The sequence below is a fragment of the Miniopterus natalensis genome, chromosome 12 (assembly GCF_054644295.1).
Source record: "Miniopterus natalensis isolate mMinNat1 chromosome 12, mMinNat1.hap1, whole genome shotgun sequence".
NCBI classification, from domain to species: Eukaryota; Metazoa; Chordata; class Mammalia; order Chiroptera; family Miniopteridae; genus Miniopterus; species Miniopterus natalensis.
Window position 1 is genome coordinate 46,384,684 of NC_142092.1, and position 23,311 is coordinate 46,407,994.

The window sequence follows — 23,311 nt, forward strand, 5'->3', positions numbered from 1 at the left end:
GGCCTGGAGCACTGACTTTCTGCAGAAAAACACTTTAGAAAATAAAGGCTCCTCTCAGAAAACAATTTGGCCATTTATCTTAAGAACCATAAAAAAAGCTTAAACTGTTTCTAAACCCATAACCCTGTATCTGAAAATCTAGCCTGAGGAAACCTAAATGTAGAAGCAAACACAGAATAAGCTTTAGACTCAAAGATGTTCATTACAGTATTATTCACACTAGTAAGAAAGTGGAAATGGTCTAAATGCCTGCTAAGGTAGAAGACTGGCTAAGTTAATTATGGTAGAACTGCATGCTCAACTACTATGAAGGCGGGGAAAGTGATGATTATGAAGACTATGAAATAACATGGGAAGATGCTGACGACACAGAATTAACGATAAGCAGGATGCAAAGGTATATATACATATACACACAGTATGAGCTCGACTATGGCTTAATTTTAAGAAGGCAAAGTCTCTTAGGCCTCTGCCCAACAGGCTGGCATTTCCGAGCAAGCCGACAGAACCCATGGCCTTGCCCGGGAGATCACAGGGCCCAAAGACGGCACACTGGCAGATCACACAGCTTCGCCTGACCAGTAGGGCCTGGGCTCTGGGTTTGACTTGGGGGGGTGTGGACATTACCAGGGTGGCAGCAGCGGCGGCAGCAGCAGCAGCAGTCACAGCAGTAGTTAGGTTAGGTCGGCACTCCTCTCTCTAGGAGGCGGAGGGAACAGAAGAGGAGGTAGGTAGAGGGTAAGAAGCAGGCCACAGAGGGAAGCTCCTCCTTCAGCTGGCTTTGCTACAAACAGAATTAATAAGTAAAGAAACAAGGCCCCCACTAGAAGGAAAAAAAGAAAAAGAAGAGAAAAGGTGGGTGCAAGGGAGAGAGGTAAGGAAGTAGGCAAATGTCACGGCTACAAAGGAAAGGGGCCCATTCTGACCACCCTGGTTCCAGGGCAAAGGCAAGTTCCTAATAAGCAGTCATTCCTGGTCCCGAAGTTAAGGATGAGCAGAGAAAATGGCATTTTCCAGAATAATGTCCAGGGAGGCGATTCACCAGCAGTTGTTGAGTACCTGTAAGTACACTGGGGCAGCGCACAAGCAGTGGTGGGACACAGGCACCTCCAGTCCTCCCACAACTTTCCTGGGCCCCAGGATCCACAAGGTGCAGAGAACTCAGAGGAGAGGTGCTGCAGGACAGGGCCAGCCCGCCCCTCCTGAGCCCCATTCCTGCACACGCCAGTCTGGAGGCTGACAGCCTGGGGAGGAAATGAAAGGCAGGGATGGTAGATGGCAAAAAGAGGGTCAAGAGAGAAACCAAGACTGAATAGCAGAGGGAAGGTGGGGGTGGGGAGGGCTGGGGGGTGGGGGGTGGAGAAGAGATTAAAGGAAGAACTTCTATACATACATGCATAACCCATGGACACAGACAATAGTGTGGTGAAGGCCTGGGGGGAGGGGTGCAGGGTAGAAGGAGTCAATGGAGAAAAACAGGAGACATCTGCAATACTCTCAACAATAAAGATAAATTTAAAAAAGGTAGAAACCAAACCAGTGGGGGCCACAGGCCCAGGCAGCTGTCCTCAGTAACGGGGCAGCCTCAGGAGTCTGCTTCACCCCAATTCATCTGGGCCTCATCTAGGAACCCACTGCCTGGCCCAGGGTCGGAGATAAGCTGCTGAGGAATGGTGACAGATACTTTCACTCACTGAGGGCACAAAGGGTTCTCTCTAAACCTGCCCACACTTGGTCCCAGACAAGCAGCCTGGAACTATCTAACAACAGTGCACAGATGGAAAAACTTCCAAAACCAGACAAAGCCAGGTTCCCCTCTATTCCCACCACACCGCAACATTTCGGGCCAGGGTTTACCTGTTAGCAGGATAATTGGGCAAGCCTCACAGAGGGTTCTGAGGCTGCTACTCCAAAGGCATGACCCACCCCCCATGACCCAACAGGATTCACAGCGTCGCCAGGTGGAAGTGGAGCTGGTTCCCAGTGAGGAGAAGAGAGGCATTCTTTAGGCTTCATGTGATCTCTGTCCAATTCCAGCTCCACCACCCAGCATTCAAGGGACCCAAGCAAGCTACTTACCCTTGTGAGCCTTCCCTCAGCAGGAACAATGAGAATAACCATCTGCCTCACTGGAGGGTGGTGAGTCAAAACTGAGAGTGAGACCATGAAAGACGTTCAGTCCAAAGGACCATAAAGTTTTATGACCATCAGCAACTATAGGGTTAAAGTTGGTTCTCTACATTTTTCCTGAAAAGGGAGGTCACCCCAACGGCTGTGTCCTAGGCAGCCCACTCTGGTCAGCAAGGAGCAGAAAGCTATGGGGAAAGGCCTGGGAGGGACTGGGCAGATCCCCAAGGTTCATGACCTGGCCTGATTGAGAAAGGAGGCTTCACTTCCAGGCACAGCCCTCGTCAGAGAACGGGAAGCAAGGGCCCTGAGAGTGGGTGTAAGCGCAGGGGCAGGAGTCACAGGGCGCTGTTCCACGCTCCAAACCCTGATTGAGCACATGGAGCCGTGTGGTCAGGGAGACAGGCAGTCAGACCTGGGGGCTGGGAATCCAGGAGCCGCCAGCTGGGGTGTACACGCACACAGGCAATCACCCGCCACCCCTCACCCCTCACTAGGATGCACTAAGTGGCCTGGGAGCAGCAGGGAGGGAGAAGACAGCTCCACCTTTCCAATAAAGGGCTCACAGAGCTAATAAGTGGGGGGGGGGGGGGGGGGCGCGCTTAAATGGTGGCAGGAAAGAGAGCAGGTAGGGAAGGGAAGGCAGGCAAGCAGGCCAGAGGGAACAGCATAAGCCAGGGGTGAGGAACCTTTGTTCTGCCAAGGGCCATTTGGATATTTGGAACATCATTCATGGGCCATACAAAATTATCAACTTAAAAATTAGCTATGAAAAAAATTCCTGGATTTATTGAATTTCAAGTTCCTCCTGCAGTTGCCTTGGCAGGGCCAGACGAATATGGCCCATGGGTCAGACGTTCCCCAACTCTGAAGCAAGGGCATCAGGCACAGATAATCCAGGTGAAGGTGGAGGATCCAGTTCGGCTGTGACATCAAGGTGTGAATGACACCTGAGAGGGAAGTGACCAGAGGTAGGTCAGGGCTGGACTGCAGAGAGTCCTGGATGCTGAACTCAGGGCTTGAGACCCTGTAGACCCTTGCCTGTGGGCAGTAGGGACTACTGAAGGGTTTAAAGAAAGGGCATGACGTGACAGAACTAGAAAGATCTGGGGCAGCTGAGTGAGATCAGAGGTGCCAGAGGATATACAAAGAAAGTGGAGAGACCAGTCCTGGGTGCTGGCTCCAGGGCAAAGGGTTGCCATGGTGATTACAAATCCACCTGTCCAGGTGGGACTGCATTCCTCACCTTTGGATAACTTGCTGCTATGACAGTTAATTCCACAAACATCCTTTATTTATTTAGGGCTGGTGTTTCCAGGTGGCAACCTGTCTTCCCTTCACCTTGGGTAGTTTTATAGTTTCCTTAAAGTATGAGGAAGTGCAATATGCACCCCTGCCTCCCATTTGCTGTGACACCTTGATGTCCACGTCTATGGACATCATGCCTGTATGGACTTCTGTGCCTCAGAGCAGCACCCGTGGCTCCAACAGGATGGCTGTGCCAGAACCCTAACAGGATTCTCAGACACTGGTGGGCGAGGGCAGAAGACCTGAGGACAAACAGCAATGCTTGTTCTCCATGTCACCTGGTAAGCACCAGCCCCCCTTATTGTGAGATATAAGTTCTATAGTGATTGGAAGGGCCTCAGGCAAAATGGGGTGGTTAATAGCTTAATATGGACAGGGACAGGAGCCAACAAAAGCCCATGAAAGCTGGCCCCTGTGTGTGGAGCTTGTGCACAACCCTATTCTTTTTTTTTTTTTTTTTAATATATCTTTACTGATTTCAGAGAGCGGAGAGGGAGAGAGATAGAAACATTAATGATGAGAGAGTCATTGATCAGCTGCCTCCTGCACGCCCCCGACTGGGGATCGAGCCCGCAACCCGGGCATGTGCCCTGACCGGGAATCGAACCCCGATCGCCTGGATCCTAGGTCAAGGCTCAACCGCTGAGCCACACTCGGCCAGACGAGACACAACCCAATTCTAAAAAGCTGGTAGGCTTGACTCGGTCCCTACATCCCCTGAGGTTCTGTTACCTGATGGTTTTGTTTTATGTCATTATCTGCTATCCTCTGACCCCCTGGAGGCGGGCCACACAAATGAGAGGGAGAGTCCCAGCGCTGGCACTGAGCGACTGAGTGGGAGGTGAAGCGGGTTGCAGGGAGAGCAGTAAAGAGCTTATCACCATAGAACTGAGTGGAGAAAACAGGCAGGAAGAAGGGCGGCGAGAAGAAACTCAAATCATAGCAGTAACAGCTAATGTTTACTGAGGGCGGCATGTGCCCGGTGCTTCACAGCCCCATGCGTAAGGTACTAAAGCCTTGCCCTCCTACCAACGAGGAGACGGAGGAGCTCAACGGAACTCAAGTTGAAGAACAGCACAGCTAAGGTCACTAGCTGGGAGGGGCAGAGCCAGAACCCAGGCAGCCGGGGCTGGAGCTCACTCCCAGGCCTGGACCCGCAGCTCTGAGACGCTCCTCAGGGGAGGGGCTGAACGGCCTGGAGAGTTACTGCCCATGCATTGAGGGGGCACTAAGGAACTGGGGGCAGGGGCTTCAGCTGCAGCCCTGTTACCTATGTGACTTTCTACTTCCCTTACGTGAGCCTCAGTTTCTTCATCCGTGAAACAGCGCAGACTTTTCACATTATCTGGCATCAGGGGTCCAGGCAAATCCCAGCAAAGACTGAAGGGGAAGTTAGGGGCTGGAGGTTCTGTTCTTTAAAACCTGTTTAAGAACCGCTGGACTAGATGTCTCAGAGGCCCCTCCTATTTTAAGCATTCTTTCTCTCTAATCTTAAATGGGGCTGGGGATAAATGGTCAACATGACAGCAAGGTGTCCGAGACAGGGAGACACTGAGAGGCTCTATTGACACCTATTTTCTCGATAGTACAGAAAGGTTGAAGCCAGATGCTACAAACTCCCTTTCTTCCTCTAAAATAACTATAAAAGAGAGAACACAAGAAGTTTCTAAATTAAAAGGGGAAATGATGCAATGTTTCTCTCTTGGCCTCTTTCTTTCAAAAGGCTTAAGTTTCTGCCCTGGCCAGCGTGGTTCAGTTTGTTGGAGCATCATCCTGAACACCGAAAGGTAGCAGGTTTGATTCCCCGTCAGGGTGCATACAGGAGGCAACCAACTGATGTTTCTCTCTCTCTCCCTCTCCCTTCCTCTTTCTCTAAAATCAATAAAAACATATTAAAATAAATAAATACTAATTAAACACAAATTAAAAATACTGCATTAAAAAAAAAAAGAAGAAAGTTAACCCTTGGAAGAGAAGGAAATGATGTAGAGGCAAAAAGACATGAACTGAGGGGGAAAGAATATAGGACAAGGCTGGGGAGGGGATGAAAATATGTTTGAAAAACTAGAAATGAAGTATTTCCGACGCTGAGTTACAAGTGGGAAATATAAGAAAGGGAGGGAGAATAGGGGTTCTCAGTATCCTAGAGAAAGTAGAGGTGGGGGGGCTTCCCCCTTTCTACCAAATGTGACCCACAGAACATTCATTACTTGAGATGGTTCTTCGAAAACCGTTCTCCAGTCAAACAAGTTCAGGAAACAAGGCGTGCTGAGACTTCTGGAGGCTATAATGAACACAGTATACTGAAGGCTCTGCAGGACTGAGCCCTGCTTTACACTGTTCAAGCCAGCACTCCTGCAAGGCACCTGGCCTCAGGTCTCCATGTTGGAAAGCACACTGAGAAAAGTCCCGACTTAGGCAGCGTCCAGTGTTAGCCAGCCCAACAGTGCCACAGGTCCATGCTGGCTTGCTTAGCTTTTCTGCCAGGACTGGGGCAGCCAGGAGCATATAGCTGGTATAGGACATTCAGAAATCTGTTGTTTGAAACATGAGGATTATCTATATAAATTATGTCATAGGAATTTAAGACAGTGGCTAAATTTCACTGGTTTTGACTTTATAATTGAACAGGGAAGTCTTATATTCACCTAAAATTTGACATATCTATACATTGGTATCTCCCCCTCTAGCCTTCCTTGACCTTGGTCACCTAAATTCAGAAACTCAGCATCATCGCTAACTCTCTTTTACGCTAGTGTATGTATTTATTTTTTTTAATTCTTTTTTTTATTGATTTGAGAGGAAAGGAGAGGGAGAGAGAGATAGAAACATCAATGATGAGTCATTGATTGATCTCCTGCACGCTCCCTCCTGGGGACCGAATCCAGCCCTGACCAGGAATCAAACCATAACCTCCTGGTTCACAAGTTGATGACGCTCAGCCACTGTGCCATACCAGCTGGTAATGCAAGTATATATTTTAATGTAACTTAGATGTAATCCAGACCACAGTTGTCTCCCTACAGCTCAGGAAGATTTGTGGGAGGCCATCAAAGGCCCTGATGAGTAAGATAGGACAACATTGCATCTAGTGTTTCACTCATCTACTGGTATACTAATTATCAAAGAGAGGAAGAAGAGGCAGCTGGCATGGCTTGTTTTTAGTAATTCCTACTGGCTCCTGGTGATAGTGGCTTCTTCTTCCAGGCACTCACTGCCACTGCTTAAATAATGGGCTCCTGAATCTTGCCATGATCAACATGTGCTCATTGGCATCAGACAAGGTTTCCTTGATGACAGTGTTGTTCTTAAACAAATACTTGTTGGACTGCAGTGGCCTGGTATTTACTTGCTCTCTCTTACATTCTCCAACGTTCTTCTAAGGTGAGTGAACCACAGCTATCTTGCTTATAGATTTTCTCACAGCTATCTTGCTTATAGATTTTCTCGGGGGAATGGTCCGTGCCTCACTTGTCCAAAGGAATCAAACAACCCCACCTAAGGGGTCTGCCCGCCATCTGCTGTCCCGACCTTGAACTTCAGTTCCCTTGAAAAGGGGCTGTTCTGCTCTTTCTTGCCTGACAGACTCAGCTCCAACATCTGACCCTACAACTTCTGCTGCCTTCCTACCCAATGGTCATCTCTCTCTCCAAGAACATGCAAGGCTGCTTTCTTCCTTAAAGTTCCCATGAACTGGCTCCAGCTGAGATGCCCATGTCTCCCTCCAGCCTTTAGAATCCAGTTTTTATTCTGGTTCTTCCAGGCCATTGCTCTCTCCTTCCTGAGCTTCCAGAGCATTTGGGAGCCACCATCCAATCATATGCTATTTGGGATTGTTAACAAATTGTTTCCTGAAAAGGTCCATTTGCCATAAGAGGGAATGGAAGCTTTGGGACAGGTAGAACAGGAACCTTACACTTCTTTAGAATCTCTGTGCAGTATTTGGTACAGCACTATGCACAGCAGTCCTCGGAAATGCTTGATAGACACACTGCTGTTGTCAGCTTCCCTTCTGGCCCAAGGGGAAGCACACAAAGTCCCTCAACTTTGATGGAAGCTGTCAACTACCAACAACCTTACTACCTCAAGCAGATTCAGAATTTATCTTGAAATAAAATGGACATTCAGCCTTTTAGAAATGGGTATACTCTGTCTCTTCAGATCAATTTCACGAAATTTGGTATACGGATAAGTTAGATGCGATATTGCACCTAGAAGGTTATAGGCTAAAGATATGAACTTAAGTATTCAAAATAAACTTGACATATCAAAGTTATACTTTGGAAAAATAATAATGCTCCTCAAACAGACTGGAAATAAGCAGTTATTACAACAATACTGCCTCACAGATCAATCTGATTTCTCCAGGTCATGGTGCTGAAGGCTGACATGTCTTCAACAGTTTCCTTAAACCCACATGGATCAGATACACAGAGAGAAGCTCTCTTTTCTCAGACTCAGCTCTGTCCACATGATGTTCAGTGGCCCACAAATAAGACTTCCCCAAACTTTTGCTGGGACCTGGCAATCAGGCCTGAACTAAGGGCATTGTCTCCTGTGAGTACCCCAGAAGCAGTAAAACCAGATAAATTTGAAGTGGCGTAAAAGTCTGACTCCAAATGGGTATATTTATTTATTTATTTATTTACTTATTTATTTATAATATTTTCTTATTGATTTCAGAGAGAGGAAGATAGAGGGAGAGAAAGATAGAAACATCAACCATGAGAATCACTGATCGGCTGCTTCCTGCATGGCCCCCACTGGGGATGGAGTCCACAACCCAGGCACGTGCCCTGACCGGGAACTGAACCCTGACTTCCTGATTCATGGGTCGACATTCAACCAGCGAAATGGGTATTTTTTAAAAGGAAAACACACAGCCACCCTGAGACAGGAAATAATCAGTGCTTTACTTGGAAAGTGCTTTTTTTCTCAACTTTGTTGGAAGGCTACTTCCAATAAAACAAAACAGAACATTCCAGCAATTTCCCTCACAAAAAGCAATAAGCAATCACACTGTATGGCATTTAGCCTATTTACACTAATTAAGATAAGGAGGGTGGTAGTGATTGAGTTGTAAAATGTCAGATATCTAGGAAATTACTTCCTTTCCTTCCCCACCTCACTATTCCCGTATTTACAGCACACACACACCCATTTCCTCCTTCACTCCATCTTCCCAGAACTCACCTGATTGATAACATAGATGCCATAGTCCAACTGCTGACGTTGCAGGATTGGGTGCAAGTAATACAGCCAATACTTAAGGTGCTCGTGACGGTTGCGAAACGGAATGATAATGGCCACCTTGTGAGGAGAGATGCAGTCCTTGGGGGCGTAGCGACCACCCATCTTCACCTCAGGGTTCTGTTTCTCCAGAAGTATCAGGTCCACAGGCACTTTAAACTCGATCTGCATGGGGCCAACTAGAGGGGTAGAGGGGAGGAGTTAGTAGGCCACCCGACTCACTGCTTCACTGGAATGTCAGGTGGCCAAGCCGCAGGAGACAGCTCTTCCTGAGAGGCAGCGTGGGCATGGACAAGGCACCTGTGCCCAGCACTAGGTACCATGTCTAGCACGACAGTGACCAACCATCCCAGGAAACTCCTCAGACCAGGCACACCTGGATGGCAGGTTCCCCTAAGAAGCACTCACCTATGCCGGACACAGTCCCTTCAGACCCCTTGATTCTCAACTGTAAAATGGAAACGGAGCAATTCCTGCTCTGACTTCCTGACAGGCTGCTGTAAGGATCAGAGAGCATGGAGAAGAAAGCATTTTCTCAGAAATCCTGAGGTTCAGACCTAGCTCAGCCAGCTACCTCCCAGCGAGTGTGGCTGTGGACAAGTTCTCTCTGAACTCAGCCTGGTTAAAGAAAGGGGTATGTGTGTGTTGGAAAGGTCAGTATTGAGAAAATCAGAAGGCAGCAAGGAGGGTCATGAGCAACCCATTTCTCACGGGTTGATGCACAGATGAAACAAACTTGACAGGCAGGACTGAAGGAAATGAGACCCAAGAGGAGACTGAGAGGAGAGGGGAGAAGGGAGGAAAAGTCAGGGATGATTATGCAAAGTTTCTGGCCTGGAAGAACATGGCTCAGGATGAGAAAAATAAGTTTGTAAGAGAGCTGTTTGGCTTAGATGGAAAACTGATAAAATGTGGATTTTTAGACCTTGTCTTCTAAAAAGAAACAGGTGGAGCTAACAGAGGGGTGCTGGGGACTCATGCAGCACAGATGGTGAGGGCAGAAGAAAGATGACTGGCCCAGGGGCACACAGGGAATTGGGGACAGAGTCATGACTTGAACCCAGGCCCCCAGTAGTCCCTATAGGACAGACTTTCTCAAAATGGGTTCCAGGAAACAGTAATCCCAGCAAGATGCTCAATGGAAGAACATGCCCTCTGGTCAAATGAGAGTAGGAACCCTGCCTACTAAATCCTGCTTCTGGAAAGTCCGGGGACATACACCAAAGGCTCTGAGAAGTTGTGCAATCAAAAAATCATCTTCACTTTAACCCACCATCTCCCAAACTTACTGGGCCACACAGCCATTTCATCAGGGGACACAGTTTGAGAACGGATACTCCAATGTACCTAGCTTCCCTTGTGAAGCAAACCAGTCACAAGAACAAAGGAAGGAACCTATAGAGCAGAGGTGAGAACACTGACCACAAACTCAGAGCAGGTTCACCTAAAACATGCCAGTGAAAACCAGTGTGCAGCCCTCTGTCACCCTATTTATCAATAACGTGGCTCTTCAAGCACCCCTGTCCTCAGAGATCACTCACCCAAAACGACTGAGAAAAGCTGTGACTCTTGCCCCTCCTGCCTGTCCACAGGTGCAAACTCACCATCTCCTCCTCTCCCCTCCCCAGTCCCCTCCAGTGCTGACCCAGTTCCATCATCACGGGACCTGTTCCCGTTAATTTTCTTGAGACACAGCTCTGATCATTACTTTCCCACTAAAAACCTCCAATGGCTCTAAGGCTGTGCCACCCTGTGCCCCCCTCCCTATTCTTATGAACCAGGCCTATGACCACACTTTTCTCTTTGCCAGAAAAGCCCTTCCCTCTTTCTTCCAGCAGCAAACTTTATATTGAGAGACAGGCCAGAATCTTAAAAGCAAAGCCCCAATCTGGCCTTGCCCTTTTCCTTTCTTCACCACCACAGAGGTCAGACTGCAGATCCCCTGGGGAAGGAAGGGAACCCTCAGGGCTCCAAAGCCCTGTGGCCCCTCTGGCCATGTACCTCCCTCACCTGATTGCCAGCTGACCCAGCTCCAATCTCCCAGGATGCCCTCAGGTGAGTATAGGCTTTATACTCTAGGACTAAGTAAGGGGTAACCCTGGATCATTTTTTCCTCAAACCTACCATCAGAATCACCTGAGGCAATCTGTAAAAATATGGAATCTCAGGCCCCTCTAGAGCCTGACTTGGGAAGGACCTAGGTGGATAATTAACAAGGAGCCTAGGCGATTCTGTTTGGCCAAGTTGGGCAAAGGGGAGATGAACCTCCCGTCTTCACAAGTCTTGGGGCTTTCAGGCAAGGAAGTCCTCAGGCTCTCCTTCAGCTCACAGGTCCTGGAGGCAGCCCTTCCAGACAGGGCCTGGCAGGCCTGAACTGCTTGACTCCCCAGCCCCCAGCAAAGCCTTCTGGGAGGCCCTGCTGCACAGTGCACTTGTGAAAAACATGAAAAAAGATCCGTGGCTGGGCTCTTCTCACTTCATAAGGCCCCACAACATCTGCAAAGCCCCAGCCCTGTTGCACCTTTGCTTCTCAAGATACTGCTAAACATAACCCCATTTTCAGGAACCCAGGAGGCGTCTGGATTGTCACCCTACCAACTTACTCATACTTTCGGAAACCAGCCCAGAAAACAAGAATTCACGCTTGGTCTGCCTAGGTCCTAAAGCAGACACCTGCAGGCTGGTCTTAATTTTGCCCCTTCAGGAGTTCCAGAAAGGTGGTCCCAAAGTTTCTAGGACAAGAGAGAGGATGCCTGGGCCCTGCTGGTTTAGCTCTGACAGTGACTTGCTGGATGATCTATCTTTAGGCAAGTACCATGTGCTCTTAGGATACTGGTTCCCTATTTGTAAACTGCAGGGACTGGAACTCAACCTGCCCCAGGAGAACTCTTACCAACCCCCGCCCCCCAGGCTCCTCCAATGGCTCACCTAGAGCTTTATCACTGAACAGAATCTTCTCAGTCTCCTGTTCCTCTTTGCAACCCCCTCACAGCCCCCATCTTGTCTCCAACACATTGATAGTACACTGACCCCAGATCTGCCCTCCTTGACTAATATGGGAATTCCTACCCCACCTTCTCTCTGTGAAGCCTCCACAGCTCTGAGAATCCTGCAGATCCCACCTGAGAGTGGATAGCACGTGGCAGGCAGTGGCAGCTCCAGACCTGGAGCTGAATGCCTTCTTGGACCCAGTGCCTTCATGAGTGTCCTGCACACCATCCTGTCTGCTGCATGCCGGGCTGTGTCCCAGTGAGAAAATTCAGAGCTCAGACTCTAGGACAGCAGTGACCAACTCTGCCCAGAACCTTGCAGACCTGTTGCCAGATTTCAGAGCCACTGCTGGAGGCCTCAGGGAGAGCTGAAGAGAGGAAGCAAAGGGCTGAGGGTTTCATGACAATCCTCATGCTAAGCCAAGGCTCCCTTGCTGTGAGGCGCATGGTGTGTGCTACCACAGGCCCTCGGCCCTGCTGGGCTGGCTTGTGTGTTTTCTTGGCTCTGGAAGCTGGGAAGGAGGGTTACGTAAGCAGATGAGCAGATGTGAGCCTGTCCTTGGCTCCCCCAGCTAAAGCCCTGCCACGTGGGCCTCTCAGCTGGGAGTCTAGGTCATGGCCTTGCGTGTAAGTCACTCAATAACTTCAATGTGTGAGCTCAACTCAGACAAATTCCACTGTTCCCTTGCTCAGCACGGCAAGCCCTGCTAATCTAGAGCCAACCCAGCACAGACACCCGGCCTCACTTTCACGTTAGCTAAACCACTAGTTCAATCCTCTAGTCTCAGCAAAACAGGATGGAACATCTAGTTCACTCGTTCCCAACTGATCAGCCAGTAGTTCAAGACACAAGCCTTGCTCAGAAGCTGGATTGTGACAATGTTTCACCAGCTCAGACAAATGGCAATAGTTAGGAGAATGTAGGTGGTTCTTCATTAGCAAAATGTAACCAATGTCAGAATGCCCTTTCCTCTAGGATTCAGTGCTTTTTACTCTTTAAATGTTAAAATGTCCTTTCTTTTATAAAACGATCATGCTTGATTTTGATGATGGATTTTTTTTTTTTTTTTAATTTTGATGCTGGATTGGCAGCCATCGGTCAAGCCCCTGTTTCAAATATTTGGGATCTCTGGGACTAGGCAATGCCCAGAGCTTTGTGGTTCTACAGGTTGGGACGCTAGAACATCTTCCTGGGCCAGGCCTCAGTCCTGACAGTACACAGCATAGCCCCTCTTTGAGCCAGGCACTACCAAATACCCAGGCTTGGGAATGACAACTGTTTGCATTGGTTGCATGAATTCATGGTGTCCCCTATGGCCCCTTCCACTGGAAATGAGAAGCACCATCTATTGTACAAGCCTCATCCCAAACCTTCTCTCTGGTCCTTCAGAGAAGAGAAGCTCTCTAGAGTTATCCAAGGACCTATCACCAACCCAACAGCTGCCTGGCCTGGGCTCAAACATCACCACCCTGGCAGGTGTGGCTCAGTTGGCTAGGTGTCATCCCATGCACCAAAAGGTTGCTGGCTCAACTCCTGGCCAGGGAACATGCCCAGGTTGTGGGCTCGATCCCCGGTAGAGGGTATGCAGGAGACAGCTGATCAATATTGTGCTCTCACATTGATGTTTCTCTCTTCTCCCTTCTTCTCTCTCTTAAAACCAATAAACTATTCTTTAAAAAACAAAACAAAACAAATATCACCACCCCTAGGAAGCCTTCTGGGACCACTCAAGGTTGGTTCTTACTCTTTCTCCACCGCAAGTACTCACAGCACCACATCCATTCAAACATGCACCAGGTCAGCTCATACCATGTGCCAGCTGGTGTCGGGTATGCAGCAACGAGGATGAGTTAAGAGGAGGTCTTTGCCCATGGTGTGGAGGGGGATGGGCCAGTAAAGCAGACAAAGATGGTGAGGGTGACGGTGGTGAGAACAGCTAACATGGCACAAAGGAAGGGGAGTCAATCTGGGGCAGGCGAAGGAAGTCAAGGAAAGCTTTGCAGAGAAGCAGCTGCCTGAACTGTGCCCCTTAGCTCCTCTCCAGGAGCTTATCACACAGAATTGTGAGTGTCCACTTGGCTGCCATGGACCCAGAGTACACCAATAAATCTTTGGATTCTTCTTGCTTGGGACTCTCTGTGCCTCCTGAACTTGTGTGACTTTTTCCTTCACCAGGTTAGGGAAGTTTTCTGCTATTATTTCTTCAAACAAATTCTCTATCCCTTGCTTATTCTCTTCCCTTCTGGTACTCCCACAATGCAAATATTGTTATATTTCATGTTGTCCCATAGCTCCCTTAGACTGTCCTCCTGTTTTTTGTGGGGTTTTTTTGGATCTCTGATTGAGTGATTTTTTTCTACCCTGTCTTCTAATTCACTGATCCAATCCTCAGCTTCCTCTAATCTGCTGTTTATTCCTTCCAATGTATTCTTTATTTCTATGTCATTCTTAATTTCCTCCAGTTTCCATATTTTTTTTTCATGCTGTTGAGCATCCTTACAATCAGTATTCTGAACTCTATATCTGATTGATTGCTTATCTCCATTTCATTTAGCTCTTTTTCTGGAGACTTCTCTTGTCTTTCATTTGAGGCTTGTTTTTTTGTCTCCGCATTTTGGCCGCCTATTTGGGTTTGTTTCTATGTATTAAGTAGGCCCATAGGACTCTCAGTCTTTTTGGAAGGTCTCTGGTGCAGGCCAATGTCAGATGCTGTTTGTAACCCACCTTGAATACCCTGTTTGGAGCTATCAACAGCCCACAGCTTGAGATCCCCTCTGTTGGGACTGGGTGCGTTTGGACAGGACCAAGATGCACACCAAAGTCTGCTTTTCCAAGGCCTGGGTCCAGAAGCAGATCGAGCAAAGACTCAAAGCACTTGGAGGCCTGCTTCTGCCTGCAGGCTGATTAATCTGATTCTCTTAATGACCCTCAGGCTAGAGAAACTCAACAGGGTCGGGCAAGAGGCTTTCCAACAGGGTGGGGTGATTGCTTCCCCCCAGGCATAATCAGTAAAATGTCTGCCTGAGAAACATATCTTCTGCAGTATGGGGCAATGACTCCACACAGGAATCTAGACGGTGCCGTCTGATTTCTATTTCCAGAGCCCACAACCCTAGATTCTCCTCACACAGATCCAGTCCACTCTGCCGTCCCTCTGCTGGAGCCCAAGGTGAGTGGCTGCACATGACACTTTGCGTGTTTGCTCTTTAAGAGGGTGTCTGCATTTCCAGCCATCTCTCCCTGGCCGACAGAAACCCAGCTGCTTTTCACAGACAGATGTTATGTGGGCACCTTTCTCAGTTCTGGTGCTCTTGGCTGGGAAGCCCAGCCTGGGGTTTAAACCCCAGAGTCCTCAGTGGGAATCCCGCACAGCTTTGATATCCCTCCAGACCTTCAGCTGCTGCCTGTGGGAGCCCAGCCAGCTCTCTCATACCTCCACACTTCCTACCAGTCTCTATGCGGTCCTTACTTTAGGTCCTTGGTTATGAGGGTGCTCTCCAGCTCATCTTCAGTTGGAGTTGATTATTCAGGATGGTTTTTCTATATTTTAGTTGTAATTCCAGTTTGGTCCTGGGAGAGTGTCGGTGTAGCTTCCACTCAGTCCGCTGCTATCTTTACACCAATAAATCTTAGCTGAATGGATGGCGCACAGCTATGCTTCCTGCTCCCCTGCCACTGGTGCAAGCAACAAAGCAGATTTCAAGAAACCTCAAGAAAACTTGATGGAAGAGCATGGAGAGAGAGAGCCACCAGAGGGGACTTCTCAAGTCTCATGTTAACCATTTCTCATTGAGTTTTAAAATCTAACTCATGAAGGCTTCAAAAGTACTGGAAAAGATTTATTTCTTAAACCAGATGTTCATGCTATTTTTCTGTATCCCTTTGGTTATATCCTTAAAATTAAACAATAAATATTTTAAAATATAACTGAAGGACAAGAAATGTGACCTCCTCCTTCATCCCTCTCCCAATAAGGAAGTGTCTTACAAAATGAAGATTTCAAAACATACTACTCAGTGACCAGAAAACAGAAATAATCTATTTCTAATGCTGACCTGATATGCTTCAGGTGCACCACACATAGAATGCAATTTCAACACCCCCAGTTCTTTCTGCCATTTCACTCTCCGAGCCACTATTAGACCCCAGGGAAAGAAACGCTTTTTCAACAGGAAGCAGAGCACATCTGTGGTCTCAAAACCCTGCATTTGGGGGCACAGAGAAAAACAGAGTATTTGCTCAAAAGATAAAAGGTGCCTGCCAGAGGAGGTCTGCAGAGTAGAGCCCAGGTGGCCAAGGGGAAGCTGGACAAATCGGGCACAGTGGGGCCAGTTGCTCCTCCATCCATCTCTGCTCAGGAGTAGCCCTGCCATGTGCCCAAACTGCCACACTTTGTAGGGCTTCCAGAACATGACCTGAAAATAACCTGACCAGCAATGGATCACCAACCTCAGTGAAAACGGCCTTTCTTGTGCCCTGCTCTCTCCCCCATTATAAATTCCCACCCAACCTTCAAACAAAGGCCAAGCACTCTCTCTTGCTACTGTATTTGCTTTCAAAACACTGGTGAGCTTTCCATCTATAGCAGAGGTTCTCAAACTGCAGATTCCTGGGTCCTACTTACCAGAGCTTCTGATTTGGTAAGCCTCAGGCTGGGGGCCAGGACTCTGCATTTTAACAAGCATTCTAAGTAATTTTTTTTTATCATCACCCGAGAATATTTTTTCCATTGCTTTTCAGAGAATGGAAGGGGGAGAGAGAGAGAGAGAGATTACATTTGGAGAAACGCTGATTTATAGGTTCACTCATTAACCACCAGCTCTATCCCATCCCATGAAGCTCTAAGAGTGAGGTACCAAGAAAAACAATTTCCACTCAGAAACTAGTGTGTACTTCTCCTTTCTGACAATTATGTCATGTAAGAGAACACGATTCACTTGTGGCTTTTATAAAGGGACAAACATCCTAACTATAATAGGCCATATGGTCTGAATATCTACATTTTAACTCTTCCCTGGTCTTAACTTTTTAAGTTACATTTTCTCTATTTCTGATTTTATTTATATTGATTGGTCCTTTTTATGGTGTGCTTTCTTATAAGCTATCTCAAAAACCTTTGCAAAAGCTAACAATTGGTAACACAACAATCCTTCAAAGTTCAAAGCAAATGTCATCTTCTCTTCAAAGCTCAAGCTCCTCAGGCCAATTGGTTCCTGCTCCAGATGCCCAACCCACCACTTCTGATACAACATTGAGCTCTTCAGGATGAGGGCACCCTGCTTGCTCCCTCATCTCCATGACGGCAGGGGTTGGATGCCATGCCCTTCCTTTTTGTACTTGAGACAGTTACTGGCAGAGCAGCATCCAAACACTCATTGGTCCACACAGCATGTGTTCAACTACAAGTTAAGAAGTGGAGCTAACAGAGCAGGGCGGCTTCTTGCCCTTAACGCTTGAAAATCTAGGTTGTTACCCTACTACACACCTACAACCAAGGCAACCAAGGGCAAAAACACTCCCCTTTCTGGGCTCTTAAGATACCTTTCATTTCCAGGCATAGCTCCTGATTTGTGATCAACGGGCACACCCCCCACCCTCAATTTTAAATTAAGTTTCCTGCAGGTTCTAGGCCTACAATTCGAAACTTTGTGGCAGTGGACTGCCTAATGAAAATGTTGCACTTCCTCACCTAAACCTCACACTGACACATCAAACAGATGCTTCACCAAATACCACTTGTTCCTTAAGAGAATAACCCCAAAGCTCAAAGTCTGGTATGGGTTGTGAGATCACCAGGAAAGCCTTAGGTGGTCACTCCGTCCAGGGTCCTGTTACCAAGGGCATCAAGGTCTAAACCTAAGGAAGCAAAGTCATGGTCAGATTCCATCAGCTTCAAGGATCTGGATCCTCCTTGAACCAGAACACGGAAGAATCCTGGCAGACCAGGGCTGGAAGGACCTTGAGAATTATGTTTCAGCCCCACAGTTACACACATAAGTTTGAAACTGAAGTCCAGAGAGACTGACACACTTCCTCAAGGACATTCTTGCATTGCTGCCCCACCCCCCACCCCTGCAAACCACCCTTATCTTCCCCTTATTAATCGTTTAGGGCTCTCATGTTCATGGATGTATCTACAGTGGACAGCAAATTGTAGCACACATGCCCCTCTATTCTCCCTAATCTGTGCCCATGGGGATTCTCTCAGAATCCTTCTCAATCTAGGGCTCCAGGAGCTACCAAATGACCCCAGGAAGCATAAAAGTGAATCTTATTTGGCATCACTGACCTAAACCCTCCTCAAGCACATTTCTATACCATACAAGGTCGCAGCTCCTGACTTCTAAGGCAGGAGAATCAAGGAGAGAGTACTGAGAAACCTCTGGAGGTCCCAGAACTGGAGGCATGCAGTACACTTCTGTCCTGGGGTGAACCAAAAAAATTTTCTTTTCTTTTCCATTAAAAAAGTTTTTTTATTTAATTTATTGGAGTGACATTGGTTAATAAAATTATATAGGTTTCAAGTGTACAATTCTATAATACATCATCTGTATATTGTATTGTGTGTTCACCATCCAAAGTCAAGTCTTTTTCCCTCATCATTTATCCACCCCCCCCCCCCTCCAAAAAGGTTTTCACCTGCAGTGTAACCACAGAGATGCAAGGCCCTGAGGTCAAGAAACTGTTGGGGATCACAGTCTTTTGAAGCCTGGTAAACAGGCTTCCCAGTGTTTGTCCACTGGGGAAAATTGTCCCAGGAGGGATTTCTGCTTTGTTTGGTCCCGGCCCAAAAACAGATTTCCTCCTCACCCAGCCTCCCTCCCTCCCTCCCTCCCTCCCTCCCTCCCTCCCTCCCTCCCTCCCTCCCTCCCTCCCTCCCTCTCTTCCTCTGCTGGAACTTGTGGAAACTGCGCCTGCCCACAGATATCAGTTATCACTACCAGGAAAGGCTCAGGAGGCCGACTTGCCTGGAAATCCTATGACAGCCCAGGAAGACCTTGCTATATCTCTCTCCTCTTAGAACTAGAGCACTTCTGCAAGGAATTATTTGAACTTCTCAGAAAGGATTAGAATGACAGTCTGGTATTTTTTATTTTAAGACTTTCCCCTCCAGGCTGAGGCAGTTCCCCAACTCTGCCTCCTCTGAGGCCTCCAATGGCAGCCTAGAGAGAGTCACCAACTGGTAAGCCCAGGGCCCGCCACTTGAGAAGTCCAAGCCCAGGATGGCAGGAGCCACATTTACCTTCATTGCTTTTCTGATTACTTTCCCCTCCTCAGGATGCTGGGGGAGAACACTTCATTCTGCACCTTCTTAGGTCATTTGTTAGAAAACATATAGAAATTTGGCAAACAGTTCTATAGGAAGCAAATGCAATTTCCATGGGAAGCAGCATGGTAGGAAGAAGTCACAGGCCAGGGTTCAAATCCCTGTGCCACTTCTTGTCCTGGCTGGATGGCTCGGTTGGAGTGTCGTCCCATACACCGAAAGGTTGTGGGTTCAATTCCCAGTTAGGGCACATACCTAGGTTGCAAGTTCAATCCCTGATCAGGGAGTGAATGAGAGGCAACCGATTGATGTTTCTCTCTCTCCCTCTCTTAAATCAATAAAAACATATCCTCGGGTGAGGATTTAAAAAATAAATAAAAATAAAATCCCTGTGCCACTTCTGAAAAGCCATAGGCAAGTTTCATAACCTCTGAACCTTGTCAGTGATAGCACAGTGCTTAACACACAGTAGGTCTACAATATATTTTGCTGAATATATGAATAACACTTGCATGTGGGCCTTACACTTTAAGAGGCAAAGTCATTATCAATAGAACTCAATAGAGGCTAAGGGATCACAAAGACTGTTTGCTGAGGAGAAGCAGCTGCTTTTAGCTATACCAGAACACCTAAAATGTAGAACTAAGGGTATTAATACAGTTACAGAGACACTGCACAAAACAAAGAAAAAAGGGTCACTTTCAAACAAAAGATAGTATGGGCAACGTGAACAGATAGACGACAGATTCAGAGAAGATATCTGAAATGTCTGAGACCAGCAAGGGAAGTATCCAGGATGTATTTTTTTAAATCCTCCATATCAACAAGAAAAATATAAGAACCTCAGTGAAAAAAACAGCTAAGGGATTATTATGAATAAGCAATTTACGAGAGAGGAATCCCAAAAGCCATCAAGCATATAAAGAGATTATTTGTAATCAGAGAAAAGCAAGTTAAGATGAGCTCTCCCAGCACATTTATTCATTTGGCAAAAATTAGGAAGCTGGTTAATGACAAGTATTAGTGGAGATACAGGGACACTCATGCTCCACTGGTGGAAATGTAAACAAGGGCGGGCATTCTGAGGTGGTATCTGGCCCCCCGAAATCAACATACACACACAGGTCCATAAAGGGCGTGCAGAAGGCTGTTCCTTACAGCAGTATTTGTGAAGGCAGTGTGCGAGTCTATCATTAAGGAAGGGAGAAAGAAAATTGGGATGAACACCAGGGACACTAGATGCACACACACAGAAATGTGAATGGACCTTAAAAACAAAGGTGAGCATCTGGATCCCAGTTCTTGGTTTCTAAATACCATTCTCTTCTAAAAGGAGAAGTGGCTGATTCCAGGGTTCAGTCAGGGACTGAGCAGGAGGAACCTGGAACATCTTGCTGTGGCTAAAGGAAGTGCTCAAAGAATGATGAAGTATTTCAAAACGACACAGGAGCCAGCCTGAAAGGGATCTCATTGGCCAAATCTGGGACAGTCTGAGCATCAAAATATATAATCCTAGTAAAGGATTATGAGCTGTTGAATCCATAAATCTTCACTGAATTAACAGGGGGAAAGGGAAAGGTCTTCCTTACAGGAAAATGCCAACTAATGAAGACAGAAGGAATGCTGGCGTTAGATCACCAACCACCATAATAATAACTGATTCAGGCAAGAATCATCAATAGATGCTAAAAAACAGGGAATAAAAGGATATTTACATAATCTCAAAGTAAATGCCCATAAGATACTTTTTAATTAAAAATGGTACAATAGTAACTTTATAATGGAGAAATGGCAGATGCTGTCATAATGAAATGATCAAAGTTCACACTGCCAGTAAGGACCAAATTAACAGCATGTGCCTCCAGACATGAGGTACTGAGAACTCAGCAAGAACTCAGCGTCATTCATGTGATATTATTGTCAAAAGTGCATAACCCAAACCTCATCACAAGGAAACATCAGGTGGGCCCAAATTGAGGGGGCTTCTACAAAATAAATGGCCCGTACTAGTCAACAATGTGTTGTCATGTAATACAAAGGCAGACTCAGGCATTGTTCCAGGTTAAGAGACTAGAAAGACGTGACAACCGAATACAATGCATGGTCTTTTACATGGCATTCTTGGGACAACTAACAAAATCTTCCTAAGGTCCATAGGTGAGATAGGAAATTTTCAATGTTGACTTCCTGATTTTGAGCATTACACTATCGCAGCGATTTTCAACCAGTGTGCTGCAAGAATTTTTAAAACAAGCAATACCTGACTATTTAATGAGGGGCATTGACCTATTTTCCCTTAAACTGTCAAGTGAAAAAAATGACAACAGCTAACTCAGCAATAGCCGTCCAGTGTGAATGAATCAAAATTATACCTATTTTTTTGTCAGGTCAGCAAAAAAAATGTTTTTGGTGTGCCACAGAATTTTTGTAATTAGTTTATGTGTGCCACGAGATGAAAAAGGGTGAAAATCACTGCGCTATGGTTATATAAACATAAATTCTTACTTTTAGGAAATACATACTGAATATTTAGGGATAAAGGGGCCAGGTTCAGAATATATCACACACACACATATATATGGGAAAAGAAGAGAAAGAGAAAAAAAGGAAATATAGCAAAATGTTAAAATGTGAGTAATTTAGGGGAAAACAGGATATCCAGAAATTCTTTGTATAATTCTAGCAACTTTTCTATAAGTTTGAAGTTATGCCAAACTTTAAAAAAAAATTTTTTTAACAGCTGGGTGAAAAAAATTAGAATCAGAATGAGCTCTAAAATAATACTATTTATTTACAAAAGTTAAAAATACATGTACATATACTGTATGACCTGTTTATATGACATTCTCAAAAAGACAAAACAACACTAATGAAGAACAGATTCAGTGGTTGCCAGGGATTAAGGGTTGGAGGAGAATGGGACTGTAAGGGGGATTTTTGCAGTGACAGAAATGTTCTGTACCCTGATTGTGGTGGTGGTTATACAAATATATACTTGTGTAAAATTCACAGGCCTACACACACACACACACACACCACAATCACTGAATGCTCATCTAAAAAATAAAATTAAAAAATGTATATATGTAAAACAGCAGCTCCCATTTGGTCAGAGCAAAAATAGACACATTAAACACATCAGAATGGTTGCCTGAGGTGGGGTGGAGAAATGGAAAGGCGAATGACAATAAAAGAGAACAAATGGATAAGGCACGAGAGTCCATGATAACAGGCAGGATATAGTTTTATGGCTGGATGGAAAGGAAGGAAAGAAGGAACAAAGTACAGAAGGAAATACACGTGGGGGGGGAGGGGGGGATGGAGCCGGATGTATCCTCCCACCACTATACAGGGGAGAAAGGAACCCTGACCTCTAGAACAAACCAAGGTCCCTGAGCAGGTCCGCAATCCTGTGGGGACAGATTCATCAGCCATGAGAGCCTGACACCACCGGCCATCAGAGTTCTCACTTCCCTGCTCTGACATCTGACTCATTGGCTGTCTGACTAAACTGTGCCTCCCCTTGTAGTGCTGCCTGCAGCCAGGGAACTCTAAGACACTTGACAAGGGCTCTAATCATCCCAGTAAATCAGAAGTTTAGTGTTCCAGCAGGTAATAAGTCTCCTGGGAGTTTTATTACTGAGTCAGTTGCCCCTCTGATATGTTCTACAGCCCTGACTGAATTTCTGGACTAGTAATGCTGGTTACAAGTACATCATTCTCTCTACATCTAGAACCAAACTTTGGGCTGTAGGGAGCCTGCTTCCTTGTGGGCCATCTGGGCAGCCTGCCAGCCAGGCACTCCTGGTAATACCTCTCGGGTATCAGGACCAATTTAAACGTAGCCAGCTCCATCCAATTTCCTTCTCTAAGGAGTAGATGAATAATAACGTGTCCTTTTCAGATGGTAAATGAGATAACACACACATATATATATCACAGTGCTTGACATAATAGATGATAAATATTACTTTGCCTTCTCACTGACTCCCTAGAACTTCAAAGGCTACAGATTATTACAGCTCTACAATTGCAAGTGGCTTAAATTCCTTTTCTCTACTCTGATCCACCAGCAACAGCAACAGATTTGGAAGAAGATCCTGGGACCTCAAAGGGTCTTTTGGGCCTGGCATGTCTTCCTGCAACACATGAGGGTTGAACAGCGATTCTGCTCATCTTTTACTGTCAGACACAAGTACTAAAATGTTAAAGAATCAGCTTAGAAAAGAATACAAAAGAAAAAATTTATAATCTTGGGATGATAAAGACTTCTTAAGTGGGGGGGGGGGGACAACAAACCTGAGGTGATATAGGACAACACAGATTTAAATAAACAAAAATTCAAAATTTCTGTATGGTCAAAGCTAC

At 46.4% G+C, this 23,311-nt stretch overlaps 1 protein-coding gene across 2 annotated transcripts in view; it reads right to left on the reverse strand.

The window, feature by feature from the left end:
* The window catches only part of B4GALT1 (beta-1,4-galactosyltransferase 1), a 51,256-nt gene that overhangs the window by 14,466 nt on the left and 13,479 nt on the right, over positions 1-23,311 (reverse strand). For both annotated transcript variants that reach the window (XM_016222981.2, XM_016222980.2), the window contains exon 2: positions 8,629-8,864. In XM_016222981.2, the coding sequence (XP_016078467.1) occupies positions 8,629-8,864 (236 nt within the window). The remainder of the gene's footprint in view (positions 1-8,628; positions 8,865-23,311) is intronic.